Raw genomic sequence first — 22347 nt, 5'->3', positions numbered from 1 at the left:
TTTTGACAGAGACACAGCGAGAGAGGGAACACAAGCAAGGGGAGTGGGAGAAGGAGAAGCAGGCTTCCCGCTGAGCAGGGAGCCCTATGCGGGGCTCAGTCCCAGGACCTGGGATCATGACCGGAGCCAAAGGCAGATGCTTAATGACTGAGCCACCCAGGTACCCCTAAATACTACGAGTTTTATAATATATGAGTAATTTTAAACAAGAAAATTGGTCTTACTATAAATTGTAAAGGCATTTCTCTTAGCCCATTAAGTCTTACAATCGGGGTCTGTTATCATTTAGATTTCTCATAATGGTATTAAAATAACTAGTAATTTTTTTCAAAGATTTTATTTATTTGAGAGAGCGAGAGAGAGAATAAGCGGCGGCGGGGGGGGGGGGGGTTGGGAAAGGCTTGAGTCAGAGGGAGGAGCAGTCTCCACAAGGTGCAAGGAGCCTGATGCGGGACTCAATCCCAGAGCCGAAGGCAGAAGCTTAACCAACTGAGCCACCCAGGTGTCCAAAATATTTAGTAATTTAAAAAAATCTTACTTATGCAAAGAACATGATTAGAACGAAAGGTTTTCCATATACAAATGCAAATGTCTCCTGTTAGTCATTGAGCAATTAAGAGTTTTGATAGATAAGAGGTGTCATTTAAACTTCTCTCAAACATTACTGGGTTTTGGGGCACCTGGGTGGATCAGTCCTTGAGCGTCTGCCTTGGACTCGGGTCATGATCCCAGGGTCCTGGGATCGAGCCCCGCATCAGGCTCCCTGCTCGGCGGGAAGCCTGCTTCTCCCTCTCCCACTCCCCCTGCTTGTGTTACCCCTCTCACTGTCGCTCTCTCTGTCAAATAAATAAATAAAATCTTTACAAAAAAATTACTGGGTTTTGAAGAAGCAATGAAAATACTTAGAATCATTTATTTATTTATAGTTGCGTTTGCTTATAGTTCTGAGTTTTGAGCAAATTTGGATGAACTGAGAATAAATGGAGAATTTTCTATTTTACTTATATGTACTATCAGGATGCCCTAGTTTCTTTTCAGTAAACTGTGCATCTAGAGTTGTCACACTTATCAGGTATTCTACTATTAATATCTTGTTCTCCCCCATACTTTGGTAATAATACTTTCTCTGGTTTTTAATTTCTTAGACATAAATAATTTTTAGGCTATGCTGTATATATAATATTAATATGTGTCCCTCTAGACTCTAATCACCCAATCTGGTAAAGTATTTTCCAGAGTGTAAGAAAGATTTAGATCACATGGCGTCTTGCCTATGAAATTGTTAGAGATCTCCAAAGCTGGGTCTCCCAATTTTTTCCCAGTGTCTTGAGTCTACCTCTATATATTACATATATATATACTGTAATTGCTTTGTCTCTTTTAGCAAGCAGGAAACACCTTAAAACATCAACTCTATTTTTCATCCTTATAACTATGTGCCAGACCTGGCAACCAAGGATTAGGTACTCAATAATATTTCTGAATAAAGACCAATCTTTTCCAGTAGATGTTATACTTCTAAGGAAAGTGCTTCAGCAAATGTTATCACTTTATTACATTTGAGTATTTTATTAAGTATAAAAGTAAATCAAATACAGAGAGTTTTTATCTAGCATGTCTCAAAAATCTGAATACAGAGGAATTCCGTTTTTCTCAATCAAATTCCAATTTAATAGTGTAATAAATAATTGTAATCTAAATTCCCCATTTTAAGCTTAAAAGATTCGTTATTTTTTTTTTAAAGATTTTATTTATTTATTTGAGAGAGAGAGAATGAGAGACAGAGAGCATGAGAGGGAGGAGGGTCAGAGGGAGAAGCAGACTCCCTGCCGAGCAGGGAGCCCGATGCGGGACTCGGTCCCGGGACTCCAGGATCATGACCTGAGCCGAAGGCAGTCGCTTAATCAACTGAGCCACCCAGGCGCCCCGTTATTTTTTTTTTTTTTATAACTGAGTGCACAGCCTTCTTCCAACAGCTTGGCCCAGTGATCACTTCTAGGGGACTATTGAAGAAGCAACTGAAAATGTTGGCTATTTTTTTCTCAAAAGCAACAAGTCACCTCATTAATGATAAAAAACAAAATTGTTGGGGCACCTGGGTGGCTCAGTCGTTAAGTGTCTGCCCTCGGCTCAGGTCATGATCCCAGGGTCCTGGGATCGAGCCCCGCATCGGGCTCCCTGCTCCATGGGAAGCCTGCTTCTCCCTCTCCCACTCGCCCTGCTTGTGTTCCCTCTCTCGCTGTGTCTCTCTCCATCAAATAAATAAAATCTTTAAAAAAAATTGTTATTGGCAGATGTAGATGGACTAATAGGGAAATGCTTTTTCTGACCTAGGGGGTCTGTTTTGTGGTCTGAGATAGAAGCAAGCAGGACTCTGACAGTTTGGCCCGGAGGTACATTCTTCAGCCTCCCTCAGCCAGGTTCCTCCTCTGTGAAATGGGATCCAAACACCGGCCTCAAGGTTTTTATAGCCAAGGTTGTCTGTTTTGGGATGATGCTCTGTAGTACAGATTTCTGGGGCTCCCAACAACTTCCAGAATCTAAATAGATCCACTGTTGCAAATTGAGAAAAGTCCTAACCCCCTCTGAAAGGTTCCTCCTTAAGAAGGTGAGCTATTCTTTCAGTCGGCAAAAATACAAACTCATTTCTTTGCTGCCCACTGGTCTGGTAGCTAGGGCGCTTAAATTATATTCTTCAATCAACAGCACAGAAATCCCTTATTTCACATTATTACCTGTGATCTCAATGATGTAGCCACAATGCAGAAACTGTTAAAATCTTAGCTGGTAACAAGTGAAAGTCAGCAGGAATTGCATTAGGAACATAATAACCATTAAGTCCTGTGGCCTCACTAATATATCCATCCTTCAAATTTGAATTCTAGAAATCTGTACACTTAGGTAGACAGCACTATTCTGGCTGCCTATAAAAATGACTTAACAATATGTTCTTTTGCATGTTTGTTTTGAGGGTCAATATAAGAAAAGACCTGGGGGAGTAGTACATTCTATGTTTTTGGTATTATCAGCAACACCATCCATCATGTTATTTAATGTTCCTCTTATAAATTAGGGGAGAACCTAGAGATGGCAGACCCATTAATAACTATTTCATTTAAGTTTGAAAGCTCCTGAACAGGAGGGAGGTGGCTTTGAGAGACATAATTTGAAAGACAGGAGGGAGAATAGACAAATTGTGACAATGAATGTTACTGACCTACTGTGTGCCAGATGCCTTAATATTTCTAGCCTATGGTACCTTTTAAAAAAAATAGAGAAGAGCATGTAGTTTGAGTGTGGGGATTTGTAGAGGAGAGTTCAGATTTGAACACAGCAGCTTTGGTGGGACAGGATATAAGAAAGAGGACTTAAAAACTTCCATGTGCTAACTCATCTCTTTAAAGAACTTCAAACTGTCACCACCAGTAATCAATACTGATCTAGAATGGTTGACACTGACATTAGGATACAGAAGATAAGTTATAAGATATGTAAATCATCTGGCATACAGTACATACTCAGCAATGTTACTTTTACTTTTAATTCTCACAAATTATTCTGCCAAAGGTACTGGATCTCACCATGGAAAAAATTTCTTTTTTTGCCATTTATATGTCTACAGGAATTCTGTATTGTACTTTCTATTTTCAATAAGTTTAAGGACATTCAAATAATATTGATTATTGGGAACAAATGTCAATATTATGAATTTAAGACATTGATAAATCCAAATTATTCCATTAGAGATATAATGACATTGATTATTAATGTCTCAGCAATGTCCCCAAAGACCTCCGTGTCACTAAATTCAGTGGGTATTTATCAATCCTCTTTTTACTTAACCTCCCAAGTTTACCAGTCAACCTGTTTTTCACTCCATCCATCCTTCTATGTCACATCCCATGTCCAATCTATTACTTGGAACTGTTTTTATACCCTCTCCCTATATGCCTTTCTCATGCATCAATTTTTGTCCATCTTTACTGTCATCATTTAAGTACAAGCTAGATTCATGTCTCATTACCAGTAATTGCCCCACTGCCCTCCCTACCTCCATTATGGCTCCCTTTGATTTTGTTCTCCATGTTAGAGCCAAAATAGTCTTTTAAAAATGCAAATCTTTTAATGTTAACCCTACGAAAATTCCTACATTGGCTTACTTAACAGGTCACAAAAGTCTCTTGTCAATCAATAGACCTAACAGACCCTCTCAATATAAACTCTTCTACTTTGTGTATCTCTTTTTTTTTTTTTAAGATTTTATTTATTTTTCAACAGAAAGAGAGAGACAGCGAGAGAGGGAATACAAGCAGGGGGGAGTGGGAGAGGGAGAAGCAGGCTTCCCGCTGAGCAGGGAGCCCAATGTGGGACTCCATCCTAGGACCCTGGGATCATGACCTGAGCTGAGGGCAGACACTTACTGACCGAGCCACCCAGGTGCCCTTTGTGTAACTCTTCTGTCAGAGTCACCAGGATTTATAACTGCCTGTCTTCTCTTGGCTTCTTTTGCCTTCTATCTCTGCCTCAAATTAGGGAAATTCATGGAGATGCCAATAAGTTGGCACCAACTCTCCCACCTCCATGCAAAGTGATTAGGAGGAAGTTTTATTATTGCTTTCATTTTCTGTGGAAAAAATGTTTTTTTTCTCACTTCACAGTCTATAGATATAGAATACCTTTCAGAAGGCATAGAAGCCTAATCCGTTTTAGGATGCCAGATCAAAGCCAAGTTATGAAAGGATAAAACAAGTCCAGTGTTAATGCCATGAGGAGCTCAAGGATCCTTTATATGTCATTATGTTTCTTATACAATATCTAAACCTTGTATATTTAAAGATAGATCTCGGGTTCTATCTTTCTAGTACATAGGGAAGTGGCTTTGGAATCAGATCAGGCAACTTTCTTAACCTCCCCAGCACTCATCTGTCTGATAAAGTAAATAGGATAGTAAGATTACTGCTGACACAGAGTTATTTTGAGGATTAACTAACATAAAGTAAGTAAAGCACTTAGCAGAGAGTCTGGTACATATCAATGACCAGTATGTTCTAGTTACTATTTTTGTTTGTGATAGTCATAAAATCCATTTTAAGGAAGTCCTTTTATTTTTTTTTATTTTTTATTTTTTTTTAAAGATTTTTTTTATTTATTTATTTGAGAGAGAGAATGAGACAGAGAGAGAGAGCATGAGAGATGGGAGGATCAGAGGGAGAAGCAGACTCCCCGCTGAGCAGGGAGTCCGATGCGGGACTCGATCCCGGGACTCCAGGATCATGACCTGAGCCGAAGGCAGTCGCTTAACCAACTGAGCCACCCAGGCGCCCCTAAGGAAGTCCTTTTAGATTAATGTAAATTTTTTTCTTTGGAGGAAGGGAATACTAGGATTTGAACAATACTTTTGTTGGTTCAAATCATTGTATTATTGATTTTGTTCTATCAGATAAATACACATTTCACAACTGAAAACAGTTAAAATTAATCTTATTACTATTCTTCAGGAAAGGAATACAGAAACCCTGTCTTAGCTGGTGTTATTGTAAACTAATAATCAATATCCTTTTTTGATCATATCACTTCCAGCTCCTACAAGATTCTTATCATTTTGGGAGCTCTCAAGCACAAAGTTCACTGCACTATTTCTGTCTGTGGGATGATTTCTGTTGGTGGCAGAGACTCTACTGTCCCCTGGTGGCATCTGCTGTCTTCCATTGGTTCAATGTTCTAGCTCAGAAAAAATCGTAATTATTCTTAGTCATAAATTTTAGCAGGCAGGCAGAACTTGAGAGTTGCTTTTCCATTCTGATATGGAAGAGTAGGGATTCTTAGTTAGGCCTCTCTTCTACACATTAGTATCTCAACACCAATGCTTCCTCTAGAAGCAGAATCGTTTTGTCTCCTTAAAGAGTTATGCATTAGCCTCTTGGAGTTCCAATTTTGCAGTCAGAGCCTGACTCAACAGATAGAATCCTGAAACTTTGTCCCCAAACTCTGGTGTCCTTTCTGACTTCTTACCTGTGATGAAGGGGTTGGGTGTTATTTCAAACTTGTGACCAATCTATGACCCTATAAAGGTATGAACTCAGGTGTGTGAGACACAAGTTTTTCCTATTACTTACCTTAAGTTCAATTTTGAATCGCCTATTCCGAAGGGTTGGTAATGCCATAATTTTGCCAATTTCTGGTATCTCACTTTTTCCCCCTTGGGATTGGATCTAAACTTGATAATGTCTAGCAAATTTTGGGGTTGGGAGCCTCTGGTTCTCAAAGTCATCTGTCTACATAGGCATCCAATGAGAAACTAGACATCCTTTTCAGTTCTCCCAGGCCTCTTGAGTTCAGATTTCCCTTCTGCAAGCTCTCTTGAAGTATGGAGGCCATCTTTCCTTTTCTATGGGAATACAGGGGTATTGTTTTGCTCCCACTCCAAGTTAGGGCATAGGAAATCTTTGGGAGTCTGTCTAGTTCCCATCTACCTACTCACACCATTAATCCATATTCTTTCTAGGGCCTGCTGCCTTCCTGAGGCTGTATTTGGGAATCCGGGCACACCGTTCCCTCTGCTCTCAGATCTCATAAACTTTTGGAGGTTTGCTGACTTCCCAGGGATGTGACTGGGGAACATGGTTCAGACTTCTCATCTCTGGGATAGTGGAAATCTGCCCTGCTATTGCTGCCCCTCCTACTCTCCTCACTCTACCATCTGTAACCCCCTCATTCTCCAGCATGGGAGATGGGTTTGTTTGAGTTTTACTATTACTATTTTTTGCCAGTGGAAAGCCATGCTCTTAGATGCTCTTACAGCCATTTTTGTTCAGATCTCTTGCTGTGCCAGGAGTCTTTCTTGTTCCTGTAAAGCCAAGCTTTTTGCACTCCAAAGCTAGGAAAAGACTCTTTTCCCTAGTTTTCTTTGCTGTCACATGTTTTTCTCCTTAAGGAATGAGCACAGAATGCCTAGCTGCTTGTTTGGGTGGAGTAATGAGCAGAGATTGAGAGAGGATATTGGGTGGGGGATGCAATCTGTTAATATTATCCTCCCAAACTTATGGGGAAAATGACAGAAATAACAATAATGATAATAATGATGATGATAATAGAGCTCTTAGAGCAAATATTCATCCCTCTTTCCAGATGAAATTGTATAACCTTAGCCCTAATAAATAGTGCATGCTCCTTAGTCTTTCTACACATAGACAAGACTTCAGAACTCAGAAGACGGGTTTTAAGTAAGCAGACTGACAATGGAACAGGTTGTCTTCTAGGAGGATTTATCTTTTCACTAGAGATCAGTACTGGAGTGGTTTCGAAAGGTATGATTCCGTTATTCAAGTTTGTTCTAGGAAAGTGACAGTTTACATAAAGCTGTTACGTTACTGTGAGAAATCTAGACACAGTGAGAGTAACATTTAGTCTTTTACACCCAGAAACCTATATAACAGGAAGAATCACGTTATATTTTCTGAGAATGCAGAGGCATCTTCAAAGTACCTTTGCAGTTTTAACTTTCATTTTGAAATACGTTGATACTAGTAATTATTTTAATAAAGTATTAGCTATTTACGATTAATAATTGCTTCTACTTGTTGAGTACTTACTATGTTTCTGATACTACAACATCTAAATAATTCTTCACCTAATCCTCATAAGGCACCTGGCTGGCTCAGTCAGTGCAGCATGGGACACTTGATCTTGGGGCTGTGAGTTTAAGCCGAACAGTGAGCGTAGAGCTTACTTAAATAAATAAACAAACAAACTTAAGAGATACATATCATTATCCTAATTTACAGATGAGGAAACTGAGGCACAGAAAGGCTAAGTAACTTGTCCAGAGTCACAAGTTAGTATCTATTAGTGATTGAATTTGAACCCCAGAAGTGTGATGGCACAGCAGTGCTTAACCATGTTACCTAGTTAATGATAATAATGGTTAGGAGGATATGGAGTAAAAGTGACAATTCTTGGACTTAATGTGCTAGAGGCTAATTTTAAGCTAGTAGAGCAGAATAAAACTTTTAATGTGAATTTATCATTTGATATTTGTGAGACAAGTGTAAATTACCAGTTTGCAGCCTGGAAATGAGACTGGATTAGTGAGCAATTTATTTTGACTCAAATTCATCAAAGGACACAGAGGTTATGTGCTGGGCTGACCTAGATCCTCGGTGAGCCATAACGAATAATCACTATGGAATTCAAGGACATCAACTCATAAGGAATTAACATTTTACATTAATTTTAATGTGCTGGAATTTGAAAGGATCAGCATGAAGTGCTGATAATCTTCTCAAATTATACATAAATACACATGGAAATGAAATTTATTAACATTCTTATAAAAATTCTCAAGGCCATTCACATTCTGTATAACTTGTTCATTCATTCAAAGACATTTATTGAGCACCTATGGGGTGCGTGGGTGATGCAGTTGGTTAGGTGGGATTCTTGGTTTTGGCTCAGGTCATGATCTCAGGGTCCTGAGATCCAGCAAACCCCCCCACCCCAGCTCAGCAAGGGGTCTGCTTGAGACTGTCTCCCTCTGCTTTTCCCCTCCCCCCACCCCGCACTCTTTCTCTAAACAAAAAAATAAATAAATCTAAAAACATTTATTGAGCACCTACTATGTGCTGGACACTGTTAGAAGTGCTCTGAATAGAGCAATGAACAAAACCAAATTCTTGTCCTCGTGGAGTTTAATTCTAATGGGAGGAGATAGATGAAACAAATGAATAAACAATTAGAATATTACCAAGTGCTAAAGAACATACCACTTCTCTCCAAAATTAGGCTTTATCAAGAGGTGAGTCTATGTTCATATAAATAGGTAAAATGTTTACACAAATTCCCAGAAGGGAAAAGTGGACTATAACACAGTTTTATCAGGAAACTAAACTGTGCTCTCTTCTGGACGTTCAGCTTCAGAGCCTTTGCCTAACCTCTCTTTATCACTTACACAGTGTTAATAGCAACTTGTAACAAAACGGCAGCAGTTAACACGGTCACTATAGATTAGCTACCACCTGGCTGTGTTAGGCACTGTGCTAAGCAATTTGCGTCTTTAATTACCAAAACGACCCTCCAAGGTAAGCATTTTTATTCCTATTTTCCAGATAAGCAAGTTGTGTCAGAGAAGCAGTCACACGCCCGTTATCACAGTAGGAAAAGCGATGAAATACGCAAAAAGAATAAAAAGGACTGGGGCTGCAACTTCAGTACACGAGAAGAGATGAAGGACAGAAAAAAGGACAGAAAACTACGGAATACCAATGCCGACTCCACCACGCGGAGATGCCGCCGGAAGGCGGCGCCGGAAGTCGGGGCGCGGCTTCCGGACCTCACGCCGGAAGTGGCTCGTCAGCGCCGCCGACAGACCTTCGTGGAGAAAGTCGCTTTTGGGTTGAGCTGCCGTTTGTCCACGAGGTGCTTTGAGTTCGCTCCCAAGCGTATCTGCAATTCAAAATGTCGCACCCGTCCCCCCAAACTAAGCCCTCCAACCCCAGTAACCCCAGAGTCTTCTTTGATGTGGACATCGGAGGGGAGCGAGGTGAGCGGAGTCTGATACTTGCGGAATGGCCCCGAGGAAGCTATGCTTCCCGGGATTCGGGGGATTCCGACGGTGGCGTGCGGTTCGGGCCAGGGGCTGCTCTGTGGTGCGGAGGGGACGGCTGCCCAGACTGGACTGCTGGAACAAATCCAGGCTTCAAAGGCTGGGTCGAGCCAGCGCCCTTGTACCAATGCCATCGGTCGTGCGGAAGTTTCTGGAAATTTTTGGTTTTGGGATTGTGGCGGCCTTTACGTTTGCCTCCTGATTTGGTTGTACCTCCTCGCCACCTTGCACTATCAAGCAGGCATAAAATAAAATTATTTTATGTTTGCAGTGGGACATTCAGAAAACTGATAATGTGTTTGTTGGGTTCCAGTCACGCCGTGTCTTATGCCACGCGAGATACACCAGAGTTGCCAGATTGTAAATTAAAGCGACTTTTGCTGGTTGATTTTTCTTATTACCAATTTTTAACTTAGAGGTCCCGTCAGATGGGCGAACATTTTCTCTGTGTTGGCACTGGGGAAAATGGGCTCAGTGTAGCAATGTGGTTGCCTAGGCTACGTCAGCACTTCGGGAGCTCCTGAGGTCTTGTGAATTAGCCTATTGCTTTGTAACTGAAATACCCTTGTTCTGGAACAGGTTAGAATTGTTAGCTGGTCTGTGTGAATGCATATACAGACGGACACATCGGGATTCAGGGACCCCCGTGGCTGATTATGACACACACATGTATTTATATATACATTTATTTTGTTTTGAAGTTAGTGCGAGGTTTGTTTTTACCTGCCTTAGGCGTTGTCTCCAATGGGAACTTTTTCATCTTTTGCTTCAGCGGCTGCACTAGGGAGGTTCCATAGAGCACAAAGGCTACAGCTATACTTAAAACTCAGCCAACCCGACCACTCAAAGGATATTTGATTTTTCTCCTATTGGTTACTTGGTGGTTGGAATTGCTCAGTACAAGTATAAGAAATTACTCAGAATTTAAAACCATTTGTACTTCATGCTGTCCCTTATATGGTCCTAATCTGCTGGCTCTGTATTTTTGATCCTTTGTTAACATGTAGAAAAATGATTGTTTCAAATTCATCTAGATACAGGACACTTAACATTAGACTAATTTTGAATATTTAGAAAAATGACCAAAAAAGAGAACTTGGTATCTCAGTCACTATACTTTCGCCAACCATCCTTTTATCATTTGCTTATTTAGTTGCTTGTTTTGCATACTGACATGTTTTCACTTTTTCTTTTAGTTGGTCGAATTGTCTTAGAATTGTTTGCAGATATTGTACCCAAAACTGCAGAAAATTTTCGTGCATTGTGTACAGGGGAAAAAGGCATTGGACCCACCACTGGGAAACCTCTCCATTTCAAAGGATGCCCTTTCCATCGAAGTATGTGTAAATTTTTTAATCTGATTCTTACAAATAATTCTGTTCTATAGCAATTAGGGAAGAAAATACTAAGTAAAGGGAAGTAAAGAGTGAAAGTTAAAAATTACTGTTAGTTTCAGGAGAATGCTCTAACATCTGAGGCAGTAGCTCAGTTTCATAAAGGTTGGGCTGTGAACAGTGGAAATATGAGAGGGTACTAAGGTTTACTTATAGAGAAATGGACTACCTAGCTTCACCAGTGCCCTAGCTCTTCACTCCATTGGGATTAGATTGAGAAAAAAGGGTGTGCCATGATAAAGAAGCAGACTTTAGATAGTTTGACTGCCTGGTGGCAAAAAAGTTATAACTACCACTTGGGCAAGATTGCTTGGGAAGGCTGTAGCCGATTTAAAGATTCAGTGTCTTGGTGTGATATTTAATTAAAAAATGACATTTCAACAACAATGTTTATCACACTTTGTAACTATACCTTTGTTTAGTGATTATTTGATGCTTCCCCTAATAGAGTGTAGGTTCCATGAATTAAGGAACTATTTTTTCACCATCTTGTTTTCAGCATGTAGTATAGTTACTGAGTGGGTACTCAATAAATATTTGTTTAATGAATAAATATGTTAAAATATAATCATGAGTAGTTAGTTTATTAAAAGCAACTTAAAAAACTAACATTGATTTTAAAATGTTTAAACTGTTGATTTATATTCATGTTTAATAAAATACTAAAATGTACTGTAGAATGTAGTATTTGGAAAAGAGTTGACATAGCAAGCCTGAGACTGTTCTCCTTGGAAAGGTTTGCTTGCAGCCTGGCCATTACCTGGAGTTTAGGAACTTGGCACTGGAACCATTCCCTGAATCATAAAGATGGTTTACTGTGCCTGGATTATTTTACAAACACTTTGATTTATGCTAAACACCTGCTTTCCTTTTGGGAGTCTGGAATTTTGGTACATGCTAGGTAGAGAGTAACTGCATGATCTGGCCTGGTAAAAACCTTGGGCTTACTTGGGCAACAACATTGTGCATATGTTGCAGCATTTTTTTTTGCTGGGGGAAGAATGTGCTCTCTGACCTTTCATGGGAGGGAGAGAGTATAAGGAAGCACATAGATTTCTCCAGACTCTGTTGTATCTTTTCCTTTTATCGACTAGCTCTGTGTCCTTACTTTATTGCTGTAATATGACCAAATGCTGAGTCCCATGAATCCTAGGAAATTTCTGAACATGAGGGTGGTCTTGGGAACCTTTGACACCAAGTGATAATATTTGCTGAAGTACTCGCATTATGGTATAACAAATCTACTGGGAATAATTGGTCTTAGTAGACATCAGTGAGTAACACATGTCTAGCCATATACACAATGAAAAACAGTTGCTGTACTTAAGGAATTAATGTTTCCTGGAAGAGACAGATCATTACGATATACGTTATGAACGTTATAAAGTGGAGGTAGAGTCAAGATATTGTGGGAGAAAAATTATGAGATCCAACTTTGGGGTCTCAGTGACAGTTATATAGGGGAGGTACCATTTGAACTAATTCTTAGAGTATTAGTGAGTGATCAGTCAGTAAAAGTAGTTTGGACCCAGGCTATGAAAAGTTTAGAGTTATGGGGATGGGTGGGGAAAGACAGGAGAGTGGTATGACTAGAGTCATGTTTTAGGAAGTTTCTTTCTTACTACATGTTCATTAGTTAACATTGCTGTAGTCATCCATATTTTAGTTTCTAATAGTTATTTTCCTTTTTTGTAGTTATTAAGAAATTTATGATTCAGGGTGGAGACTTCTCAAATCAAAATGGGACAGGTGGAGAAAGTATTTATGGTGAAAAATTTGAAGATGAAAATTTCTATTATAAGGTAAAGTAGGCAAAAGTAAGTGTTTATTGCTAATAATAAAGGTCGTTGTGTGTCTGGTCTGGGGTACTAGTTGGATTAAGACACCAATAAATGTCTCAAGTGTGCATAGATTCTCCTTTTCTTGTAAAAGATATCATATTTGTGAATATGCTCTTTAACATACAAAAATTTCATCCACAAATTTTATTTGGCAAAAATATGTCAGTATGATCCAGGTTTACATACTTCACTAAAGCCAATGAGTTTTTAAGAGCAGCCACCATATGGCAGATTGTTTCCAGGAAAAATGTTCTCATTATCAGAAGGATGGTAACTTGTGCATTTTTACGCTTGAATTTGAAAAGCAACAAAACCATCGCTAACATCCAGATGTCAGGGGATTTGCAAAGTAGCGGATATGGTTAATGTCCAAGCTCCTAAAGGACATTAGTGGTGCCTGTGCCTTCTTACCTTCATTGTCCCAAGATGTAATCGGGTATATTGCGTCATTCAAGTTGTAAGAATGGACATGTAAGTACAAAAGTAGAGTAATATCTTTGGAAATGAGGAATATGAGCAAGGTAATTAGGATAATTTGAAAAGAAAATGTCATCAGTCTTTTAAACAGTATTTATTGGCTGCAGCTATTATGTATTTAGTACTGTCACTGGCACCAAGGAGTTTATAAAAATGAATAGCCTTGATAACAAGGAATTTATGATATTTATGGGGAAGACAAGATTAAAACACATGGGACAACAGGAGAATAATATAATAATGGGCAAATAAATGCTAAATTGATTGAGACTTTCTGTATATATTATAGGAGAAAGAGATGATTTATATATTCCAAATTATGAGGGAAGATATTGAAGAGGAATGGGTACTTAAGCTGGGCCTTGCAGGGTGGCCAAGACTTGGTTAGACAGGAACTAAAACATAGATTCCAGTTTGAATGAGGGATATAAGTAAGTAAAGACAAAGGCAATAGGAGGCTGAGAAAATAAAGTTAATATTCTATTTGTTATTATGGGAAAAGCACCAAACTTTTGGAAAGGAGAAAGGGAAGCTACCTCTGAAGGATGAAAACTAAGATTATGTGATTGCTTTGATCAAAAGAAAGGACATAGTTTTTGCCTTCTGCAAACTTGGTAGCCCTGAAAGCTGAATTTTTTGGGTTGCAGGGGTAAAAGGCATTTTCAGTGGGAAGACTAACATGAGAGTACAATGCATGGCCCAATGATGAATAATTTAGAAAGCCTAAGGATAAAGTGGAAAGATGAAGAAATCTGGTTTCACAGCACTTTTGAACAGGTTGATGCCAAGTACAAATTTGATTTCAAGATGTATGCAGCAGTTTCTTTAGGTCATTCCCTGAAGAATGGTTCTCTGAAGATTCACCTGGAATGAAAGCCATAATGTTTGGATTCCTTTGAGATTAGGGAAGTACCTAAGGAATGTCCTGTCTAAATTGAATATCCCATCACTGTTCCCAGTTTATTGATGTGTAAAGGAAGAATCATAGCGTAGGCCCCTAAAAATGGGAAGATTATTGAGTTCTTCTCAGAAAAGAGAACATTCATTATAAAAAAGGACAAAGTATAATCATTAGATTTCCTTAATGTAGCATCTTTGTCTTAAAGTTGAGATATAAGCCTGTTCTAAAAATGGCCAATTTAGGAATCTAAATTGTTATTTTATTTGGTTTCATAAGGTTTTTTTTAAAGTCTAGAAGGTGATTACCCCATGTTTGTGAATTAAAGGTTGCAATTTATACAAAATAACACTACATTGTTTGCTCTAAATGATATTACAGCCTGCCCTAGTTTTCTGTGAATGGTCAGTGAAAGAACAGTTCACACTAGGACTTCTAACCTTCGTTTTCTTTTACTGATTTGTATTTCTACAGCATGATCAGGAAGGTTTATTGAGCATGGCAAATGCAGGCTGCAATACAAATGGTTCTCAGTTCTTTATCACAGCAGTCCCAACTCCTCACTTGGATGGGAAACATGTGGTATTTGGCCAAGTAATTAAAGGAATGGGTGTGGCAAGGATACTGGAAAATGTAGAAGTGAAAGGTGAAAAACCTGCCAAAGTAAGTAAAAAGTTACAGTGAAATACACTTGTTATCTTAATTACTGTCTTAAAGAGATGTAAGTAAAAGGATCAGATGATTATTAACTGGGAAAATGTTAAGATGACTTTTGGCATAGAAGCCTAGACCTGCCACTTTTTCTTGAAACTTTTCTACAGTGGGAAGGATAACATTAGGGTAGTTTAAAAAGAGATTTTTATTATTTCCACTTCAATTTTGGTAATTTTTTTTGTAGGTTTCTTAACTCTTCTATACCTGCAAAAGTTTGAATCAGTATGTACACTAGTACATAGTAGGAAGAGGATAGGAAACCAAGAATCCTTTTGAGACTCTGCTGTTTAACTGGTGGTTTGGCCTTGATCTGGTTATTTAAATTTTCTGGGCATGTTTCCTCATCTTATATAAATTTCTTTAGGATTTAGACTAGATTATGTAACTCTAAAGAGCCTTGTGTTCTAAATGTCTGTGAAATCACAGTGGCCACAAAACTACCTAACCTAATTGGCAGGGCTGTGATTGGGAATTAGAAACTGAAATACCTGCAGGAAGTAGGCTGTCACCATTGTATGAAAGAAACAGTAGTGGAATTGAAAGGACATGCCTTACCTAAAGAAAATTACATAGAGAATGATAGTATTTTCAACATATTCTTCGTATACTGAGCTGCTGAATAGCAGTAAAACACTTTCCTAAAATAGTGTCATGGTATTACTGGGAATGTATATAAAGGGCATTATTGTAATTAGAGCAGATAGAGGAGACTTCTGTCAATCTGTCATTTGAGAAGTGACTTGGACAGTGTTGCACATGACTGACAGCTGTATAGCTTTTAAACCCAGATTTCTTGTTTTTAATCTCATTAATATGGTAGTAGACCTCTACAATTTAGGATTATTTTTACAGTTGTGCGTTATTGCAGAATGCGGAGAATTGAAGGAAGGGGATGATTGGGGCATATTCCCAAAAGATGGCTCTGGTGACAGTCATCCAGACTTCCCTGAGGATGCAGATATAGATTTAAAAGATGTGAGTACTTTCAGATTAGTCAAATTTTAATTACTAAAAATAGTACTAAAATTTTGAATTACTCATATCTGTCTTAGTGATAGAACCTAGCATTAAACCACATTAATTACTAAAATGCAACATATTTGTATTTTTTAATACAGGTAAATAAAATTTTACTAATAACAGAAGATGTAAAAAATATTGGAAATACTTTTTTCAAATCTCAGAACTGGGAGATGGCCATTAAAAAATATGCAAAAGTTTTAAGGTAATAAAGTATTTTTAATTAATTAATTCTAAGAGTTTGTAAATTGAATTATAAACTGAAATTCAGAGTTGTTTATTGTCTTTTTGGCAAAATTACTTTGCAGAATAATAACCAGCTGTGTTGAAATAGTTTCACATCTTTTGTTTCCTCCAGCTTCTTACTTTGAAAAATTCCAAAATACAGGAAAGTTGAAAGAATAGTATATGAATACACCTGTACCTTTATCTCTTTACACTATTTTTAACTCTTACTATATTTGTTTTTGTAGAATCATTTTGAAAGGAAGTTACAGATACCATGACACTTTACCCCTAAATAGTTGAGCAGGTAATTCCTAAGAAACGAAAACGTGCTTCTACATAACCTTGATACAATTGAAACACCCCTGAAAATAACATTGATACAATATTATCTAATATGTTATCCATGTTCATATTTCCACAATTATTTCAATTTTCTTTTTTTAGTCCAGAGTCCACTGTATCATTTGGTTTTATGTCTTTAGTCTCTTATCTTTAGTAGTCCCTACTCTGCACTAGGTTTTTGTAGTCATTTGTATCTTGTGGAGTCTTCAGTCAGTTGTCTTATTGAATACCATCTGTATTTATTTGATTACTTCCTCAAGATTAGTTTGAGGTTAAATATTTTGGTAAGAGGACTTAAATCGGTGGTGAATATTTCCTTTGATATCACATCCTGAAGGCACACGTCAGTTTGGCCTATTTTGAGTTTTGGCACTTGGTTAAAGTGGTGTCAGCCAGATGCTTGTGTCATAAAGCTACCTTTTCCCTTTCGTAAATAAGTACTTTGTGAGGTGATCCTGTGAGATTGTGTGAATATCCAGTTCCTAACCTTTCTTTCATTCAGTGGGTTTTTGCATCATTGAAGATCCTTCCCTGAATCAATTACTATACTGGTCACAGAACTGATTTTCCAATTTTTTCATTCTGCAGTTATTTTCTTGCATTCTAATGTTTACAAGAGCCTCTTCCTTCTCCCCACCCCTTTTTAGTATTATATACTTGTGGATTTTTTTTAAGTTCAACCTATTATACGATCATTCTTTCTGATGTTCAAAGGGTTCCAAATTTGTCCAGTGGAAGCCCCCTTTTCCTGTATCCTTTGGACATGTTCCTATTAGTCTGTGAGCACTTGCTTTCTGGTACAAGGTGTTTCAGTTTCATCTTTTACTTAACTGTTTCCAGATCTGGTATTAGCAGTTTCTCCAAGGAGCCCTGGTTCTTGGTTCTTTTTATTGGGGGATAGATTTTAGAAACCATATTCTGAGGGCCAGGTGTGCGCATTGTTTCTGGGCCCTTTTCCGTGGGCAGAGCCAGGAACTGTATTCAAATACAGTTCAAAATCAACACTGCAAAGGTTCTTACCTTGCCTCATTCCATTCTCTCTCCCACGGTGACAACCTTGGCGCAAACATACTTAACATTGGAAAATACATAATGGAGACCTGAGCTTTAAAAATTGGGAAGTGTTAGTAGTGCATAATTATCTTTAGATTTGAGGAATGCTGTTAAATTGGTTTCTTTGAACACTTTGGGGAAAAAAGTTGGAACAAATAAAAATCTTCTAAAGGAAAATAAGATTGTGATCATTAAGAATATTGATATTAGCATTTGATGAGCTTTTTATATCAGAAATGACCTAACACTTTTTGCCATAGTTGAAGGAGCAGAGTAAGTTGTGTGTGGCATTATATGCTACCTTTATTAATGTATTCTCCAGATATGTGGAAGGTTCAAAGGCTGTTATTGAGAAAGCAGATAGATTGAAGCTGCAACCTATAGCTTTAAGCTGTGTGCTGAATATTGGTGCTTGTAAACTGAAGATGTCAAATTGGCAGGGAGCAATCGACAGTTGTTTGGAGGTAAGTCTCTTTGACATCAGACTTTTTGAAGGAGTGAGATTATGATTTATCAACTTGAAAAACAATTTTATGTACAGTAATATATTTTATTAGAGGACCAAATGAGACTTGATGAAGCATAACTTAAAAGTCATTTTATCTCTAAATATTTTGGACCTTCAGTTCTTCCTGTTAGTCCATTTATTTAGCTGATGACATTATGTAACTTAATATCTATAAAGATACTTTCCTTTTTTCCTCAGAGCATATGTATCAGCTCATTTATTCATTGAACATATTGAGCACCTTTTGTGTGCAGGGCATTGGAATATGGGTTGCAGAGCCAGTCAGACTTGGTGTTTTTGTTAGACTTCTGTCACTAACTTTGTGATCTTGGTTAAGTCCTTATTTTAGAGTCTTAACATCTTTATATTAAATGAAAATAATCCGTGCCTCACAGGATTGTTACAAAGATTATATAACATATGTAAACCATTTAGCATAGTTTTGGGCACATGTTAGGCACCTAATAGAGATTAGGTGCTTTAATTAAAAGACTCAGACTCTTAAGGAACTTTTTATTTGGCTGAGGAGGGAGTCTGTTTTAATTTAGGGTCATCAGGACTTGTATAGAGAATGGGTACTACTGGAACACACAAAGGTCACCTGTCTTTATGGGGACATCCAGGAATACTAACTGATAAAACTAGATAGGTGGCAGCATTACCTCCTTACATAGAGCAATTATGATACTCTCCCTCTTGCACAGTTGAAAAATTTTCCAAACTACGTATTTAGAAAGATCATCTCCAGTAATTTTTATGTATATTGCACATTAAGCTATGTACTTAGATCAGCTATGCCTATAGCTGTAGAAATACAGAGCAAGTAGAAATACAGTGAGATGTGGTACACCTAGCTGGCTCAGTTGGTAGAGTGTGTGACTCTTGATCTTGAGGTTGTAAGTTCTAGTCCCTTGTTGGGTGTCGAGATTACTTAAAATTAAAAAAAAAAAAAAGGATGAGATCTTAATTTGGTAGGATAGTTAGAATAAGGGATAAGAATATATTTAGAAGGGATCATACAGGGGCACCTGGGTGGCTTAGTTGTTAAGTGTCTGCCTTCGGCTCAGGTCATGATCCCAGGGTCCTGGGATCGAGCCCCGCATCGGGCTTCCTGCTCTGCGGGAGGCCTGCTTCTCCCTCTCCCACTCCCCCTGCTTGTGTTCCCTCTCTCACTGTCTATCAGAAAATAAATAAAAATCTTAAAAAAAAAAGGGGGGGGAGCATATAATAGAGGAAAAAACTTATCCAAGGAAACGATGGGTCTTCACTCCGGATTTCTTTCTTTTTTTAAGTAGGCTCCGCACCCAACATGGGGCTCAAACTCATGACCCTGAGATCGAGTCGCATGGTCTTCTGACTGAACCAGCCACATGCCCCAACTCTGGATTTCTTTTTGACCTTTGAGAGGCAGATAATACAACTTTTTCAGTAAAATCTTAGTATTGACCTTTAGAAGATGTGAAGTAAACAAAATTATTTGTAATATGTTTATTTCAAAGGAGAGACCTATTCAACTTTACTCACACTCCTTAAAAAACCCTGTAGGTTTTTTTTTTTTTTAATATTTTATTTATTTATTTGACAGAGAGAGACAGAGAGGGAACACAAGCAGGGGGAGTGGGAGAGGGAGAAGCAGGCTCTCCGCCGAGCAGGGAGCCTGATGTGAGGCTCGATCCCAGGACCCCGGGATCATGACCTGAGCTGAAGGCAGACGCTTAACGACTGAGCCCCCCAGGCGCCCAACCCTGTAGGTTTTAAGTAAAAGAGTGTAACAAATTTTTTATTCATAACAGTTTTCTGTTATCACTTAGGGCCCAATCAGGAGATAGAAACTATACAGTAATTTGAAAAGAGAAAGCTTAATATAAAAGAGTATGTAAGAGGGGATTGGAATAATGAGGGAATGGCTAATAAAGAGAATTCTAAAGAATATGGGAAAGCAGATATATATATCTGTTATATATATGGAGCAGTCACTCCCCCTAGGCTAGGATGGAGCCCCCAAGGAAGAGGCACCTCATGACAGCCCCTAGGCTGATGTCCAGACCTCACTGGGGAGGGGGGATGGCTGTGACTTACTGGGTGGCAGAGAAGTTCACTGGCTACCATACTTATGGGACTCCGCTGTAGTGCTTGGGTAAGTTGCCTGCAGTGAACTGATGTGTGCTGTCAACCAAGCTCAATGCAGGAGCCTGCAAGAAGTGTACTGGAACCTGGAAGAGAAACAGCTTTTCTTGTCTGTGTCCTTTTGGTGCCCTCTACTGATAAAATGTAATGTGCCCGCTGGCAGAGAAGAAATTTATTTACAGGGTCCATCCAGCTCCATTATCACAGAGCAGTGAAGGGTTGATTTGGAGTTGACTGGCAATAAATTGAAATTTAGTACATATATTTAATAATATTTAGGTAAAAATATTAATTTTATAATTTCTTGTAGGCTCTTGAAATAGACCCATCCAATACCAAAGCATTATACCGTAGAGCTCAAGGATGGCAAGGATTAAAAGAATACGATCAAGCATTGGTAAAATTTTGTTCTAAGCTTTAATATTTTTAGACAATCACCTTCATAAATCATATATCTAATGTTTCTTTAAATGTTTTTTTCCAATTAAAGGCTGATCTTAAGAAAGCTCAGGAGATAGCACCGGAAGATAAAGGTAAGTTGGCAGTTTTTATGGTCAAAGTTCATTTTGTCCTGTTAAGAATGTATCTTTATGAACCATTGTACCCTTTGCCACTTAGGTATTTGTTCAACAGATACTACATAATGACTGTTATTGGTACTGATCATATGGCAGTGAACAAGTCAAGGTCCCTGCTCTCAAAAGAGCTTACATTCTAGTTACTCTTCAGAATACTGATTTTCACATACCCAAATATTTTTCTCTCATATCATTTGAGATCTGGTTCCTATTACTTTAATTCTAGTTGAAAGCACAGCAGTAAAAGATACAGTATTTATGATGAATTTAATGTCTGGGACCATTCCTTAAGCTGAATGAGGCCATAATACAAGTATTCTAGTTACTGGATGTGTATTTTAGGAAAGCTTTGGAAAGTTAGGACAAAAATTAGTTTGCTTTTTTCAAATACGCCTGCTACAAATAGTGATACGAGATCTAGATATTAAAATATATCTTCAGTCTCTCACTGCTAAAGTAAAACGGGAGGCACTTAATTGCCTTCTCTCATAGGGAGAGAGAAGGCAAATCTACACGTAATTCAGTTAGACTTCTCTCAAATTGACAATCTTCTAAAGTTATGTTTCATGGTTTTTGTGTTTGTGTGATTGCTTTGTCAGTAAAATAGTCTATTAATTGAGCTCAGTTACTTTACAGAAAAGAGTTGTATCACCGGGGAGAATTAACTATCATATGTAAAACATTAGTTGTTGGGCATCCTAATTTTTTGGATGTTTTGAGAAATAACCCCTATTACGTATTTATTTTACAGCTATCCAGGCAGAATTGCTGAAAGTCAAACAAAAGATAAAAGCACAGAAAGATAAAGAGAAGGCAGCGTATGCAAAAATGTTTGCCTAGTAAGAAATTCAGTTTTATTTAAATATGCATTGATTGTTATATAAAGGCAATAAGAAAATTTAAAGGTTTTTGTCAGTTATATATATGATCCCTGATGTGTTTCCTTTGATACTTCAGTTTCCCATTGTTTTACATTTCAGGAATACTGAAAAGAGTTCACTCTTTATAAAACAGTGTTACAAAATACAGTGAAGTTTGATTTTTTTTTTAAATGGCTTTGTGCATTAATCACAAAGAATAATGGTGTCTGTTATTCTAAACTCGGTACCTGTTTCTAAACTCCTGAAGACACATCTTGTTGAATAAACAGTTTAAAGCTTAAGTTTGTATACTGTTTCCCTCAATTCTTTGATGTATTTCTCTGTGGTTGGTTTTAGCTAGTGTTTGTACTTATGTACAAAATATTCAGGGGTCAACACACTTTCTCCAAAGGGCCAGAGAGTAAATATTTCAGGTTTTGTGGACCATTGTCATCTGTCACAACTACTCATTTCTGCAGCTGTAGCCACAGACCGTATGTAAACCATTGGGCATCATGTGTTCCAGTAAGACTATTCCTGAGAAAAGTGGTGGGCTGGATGCTGAACTCTGGTATAGAATATACATTTATATTTGAAGTTTTGAATTTGACAAGTCAAATCTACATTAAAGGCCAGTAGTGTATTTGCTATTGGTACTGAATCTTTGAAGAATTATAGAGGTAAGCAGATGCTACCTCATTTGTAA

The 22347-nt window shown here is 38.0% G+C and overlaps 1 protein-coding gene across 2 annotated transcripts; it reads left to right on the top strand.

The window, feature by feature from the left end:
* Positions 1-34: 34 nt before the first annotated feature.
* PPID (peptidylprolyl isomerase D) lies at positions 35-21943 on the top strand. Of its 2 annotated transcripts, none has more exons than XM_078069365.1 (10): positions 35-160; positions 9105-9538; positions 10798-10938; positions 12691-12797; positions 14686-14874; positions 15778-15900; positions 16044-16150; positions 17891-18032; positions 20514-20600; positions 20694-21943. In XM_078069365.1, the coding sequence occupies exons 2-10, from the start codon at positions 9454-9456 to the stop codon at positions 20919-20921; spliced, it is 1209 nt and encodes a 402-aa protein (XP_077925491.1). In that variant the 5' UTR covers positions 35-160; positions 9105-9453; the 3' UTR covers positions 20922-21943. The 2 variants fall into 2 exon arrangements, with proteins under 2 accessions (XP_077925491.1, XP_077925492.1); XM_078069366.1 differs by lacking the exon at positions 35-160 and having other exon boundaries at positions 20694-20736; positions 21533-21943.
* Positions 21944-22347: the final 404 nt, after the last annotated feature.

This window comes from Halichoerus grypus, chromosome 3, assembly GCF_964656455.1.
Source record: "Halichoerus grypus chromosome 3, mHalGry1.hap1.1, whole genome shotgun sequence".
NCBI classification, from domain to species: domain Eukaryota; kingdom Metazoa; phylum Chordata; class Mammalia; order Carnivora; family Phocidae; genus Halichoerus; species Halichoerus grypus.
The sequence above is the reverse complement of the archived record's forward strand: the minus strand, read 5'-3'. Positions and strand labels throughout refer to the sequence as shown.

What these genes read in the sequence shown, in the direction of transcription:
- PPID (XM_078069365.1), top strand. Translation starts at nt 9,454, where the DNA reads ATGTCGCACCCGTCCCCCCAAACTAAGCCCTCCAACCCCAGTAACCCC. An exon ending in GGACATCGGAGGGGAGCGAG is followed by an intron (nt 9,539 to 10,797) that starts GTGAGCGGAGTC and finishes TTTTTCTTTTAG; the next exon opens with TTGGTCGAATTGTCTTAGAA. An exon ending in AAATATGCAAAAGTTTTAAG is followed by an intron (nt 16,151 to 17,890) that starts GTAATAAAGTAT and finishes TGTATTCTCCAG; the next exon opens with ATATGTGGAAGGTTCAAAGG.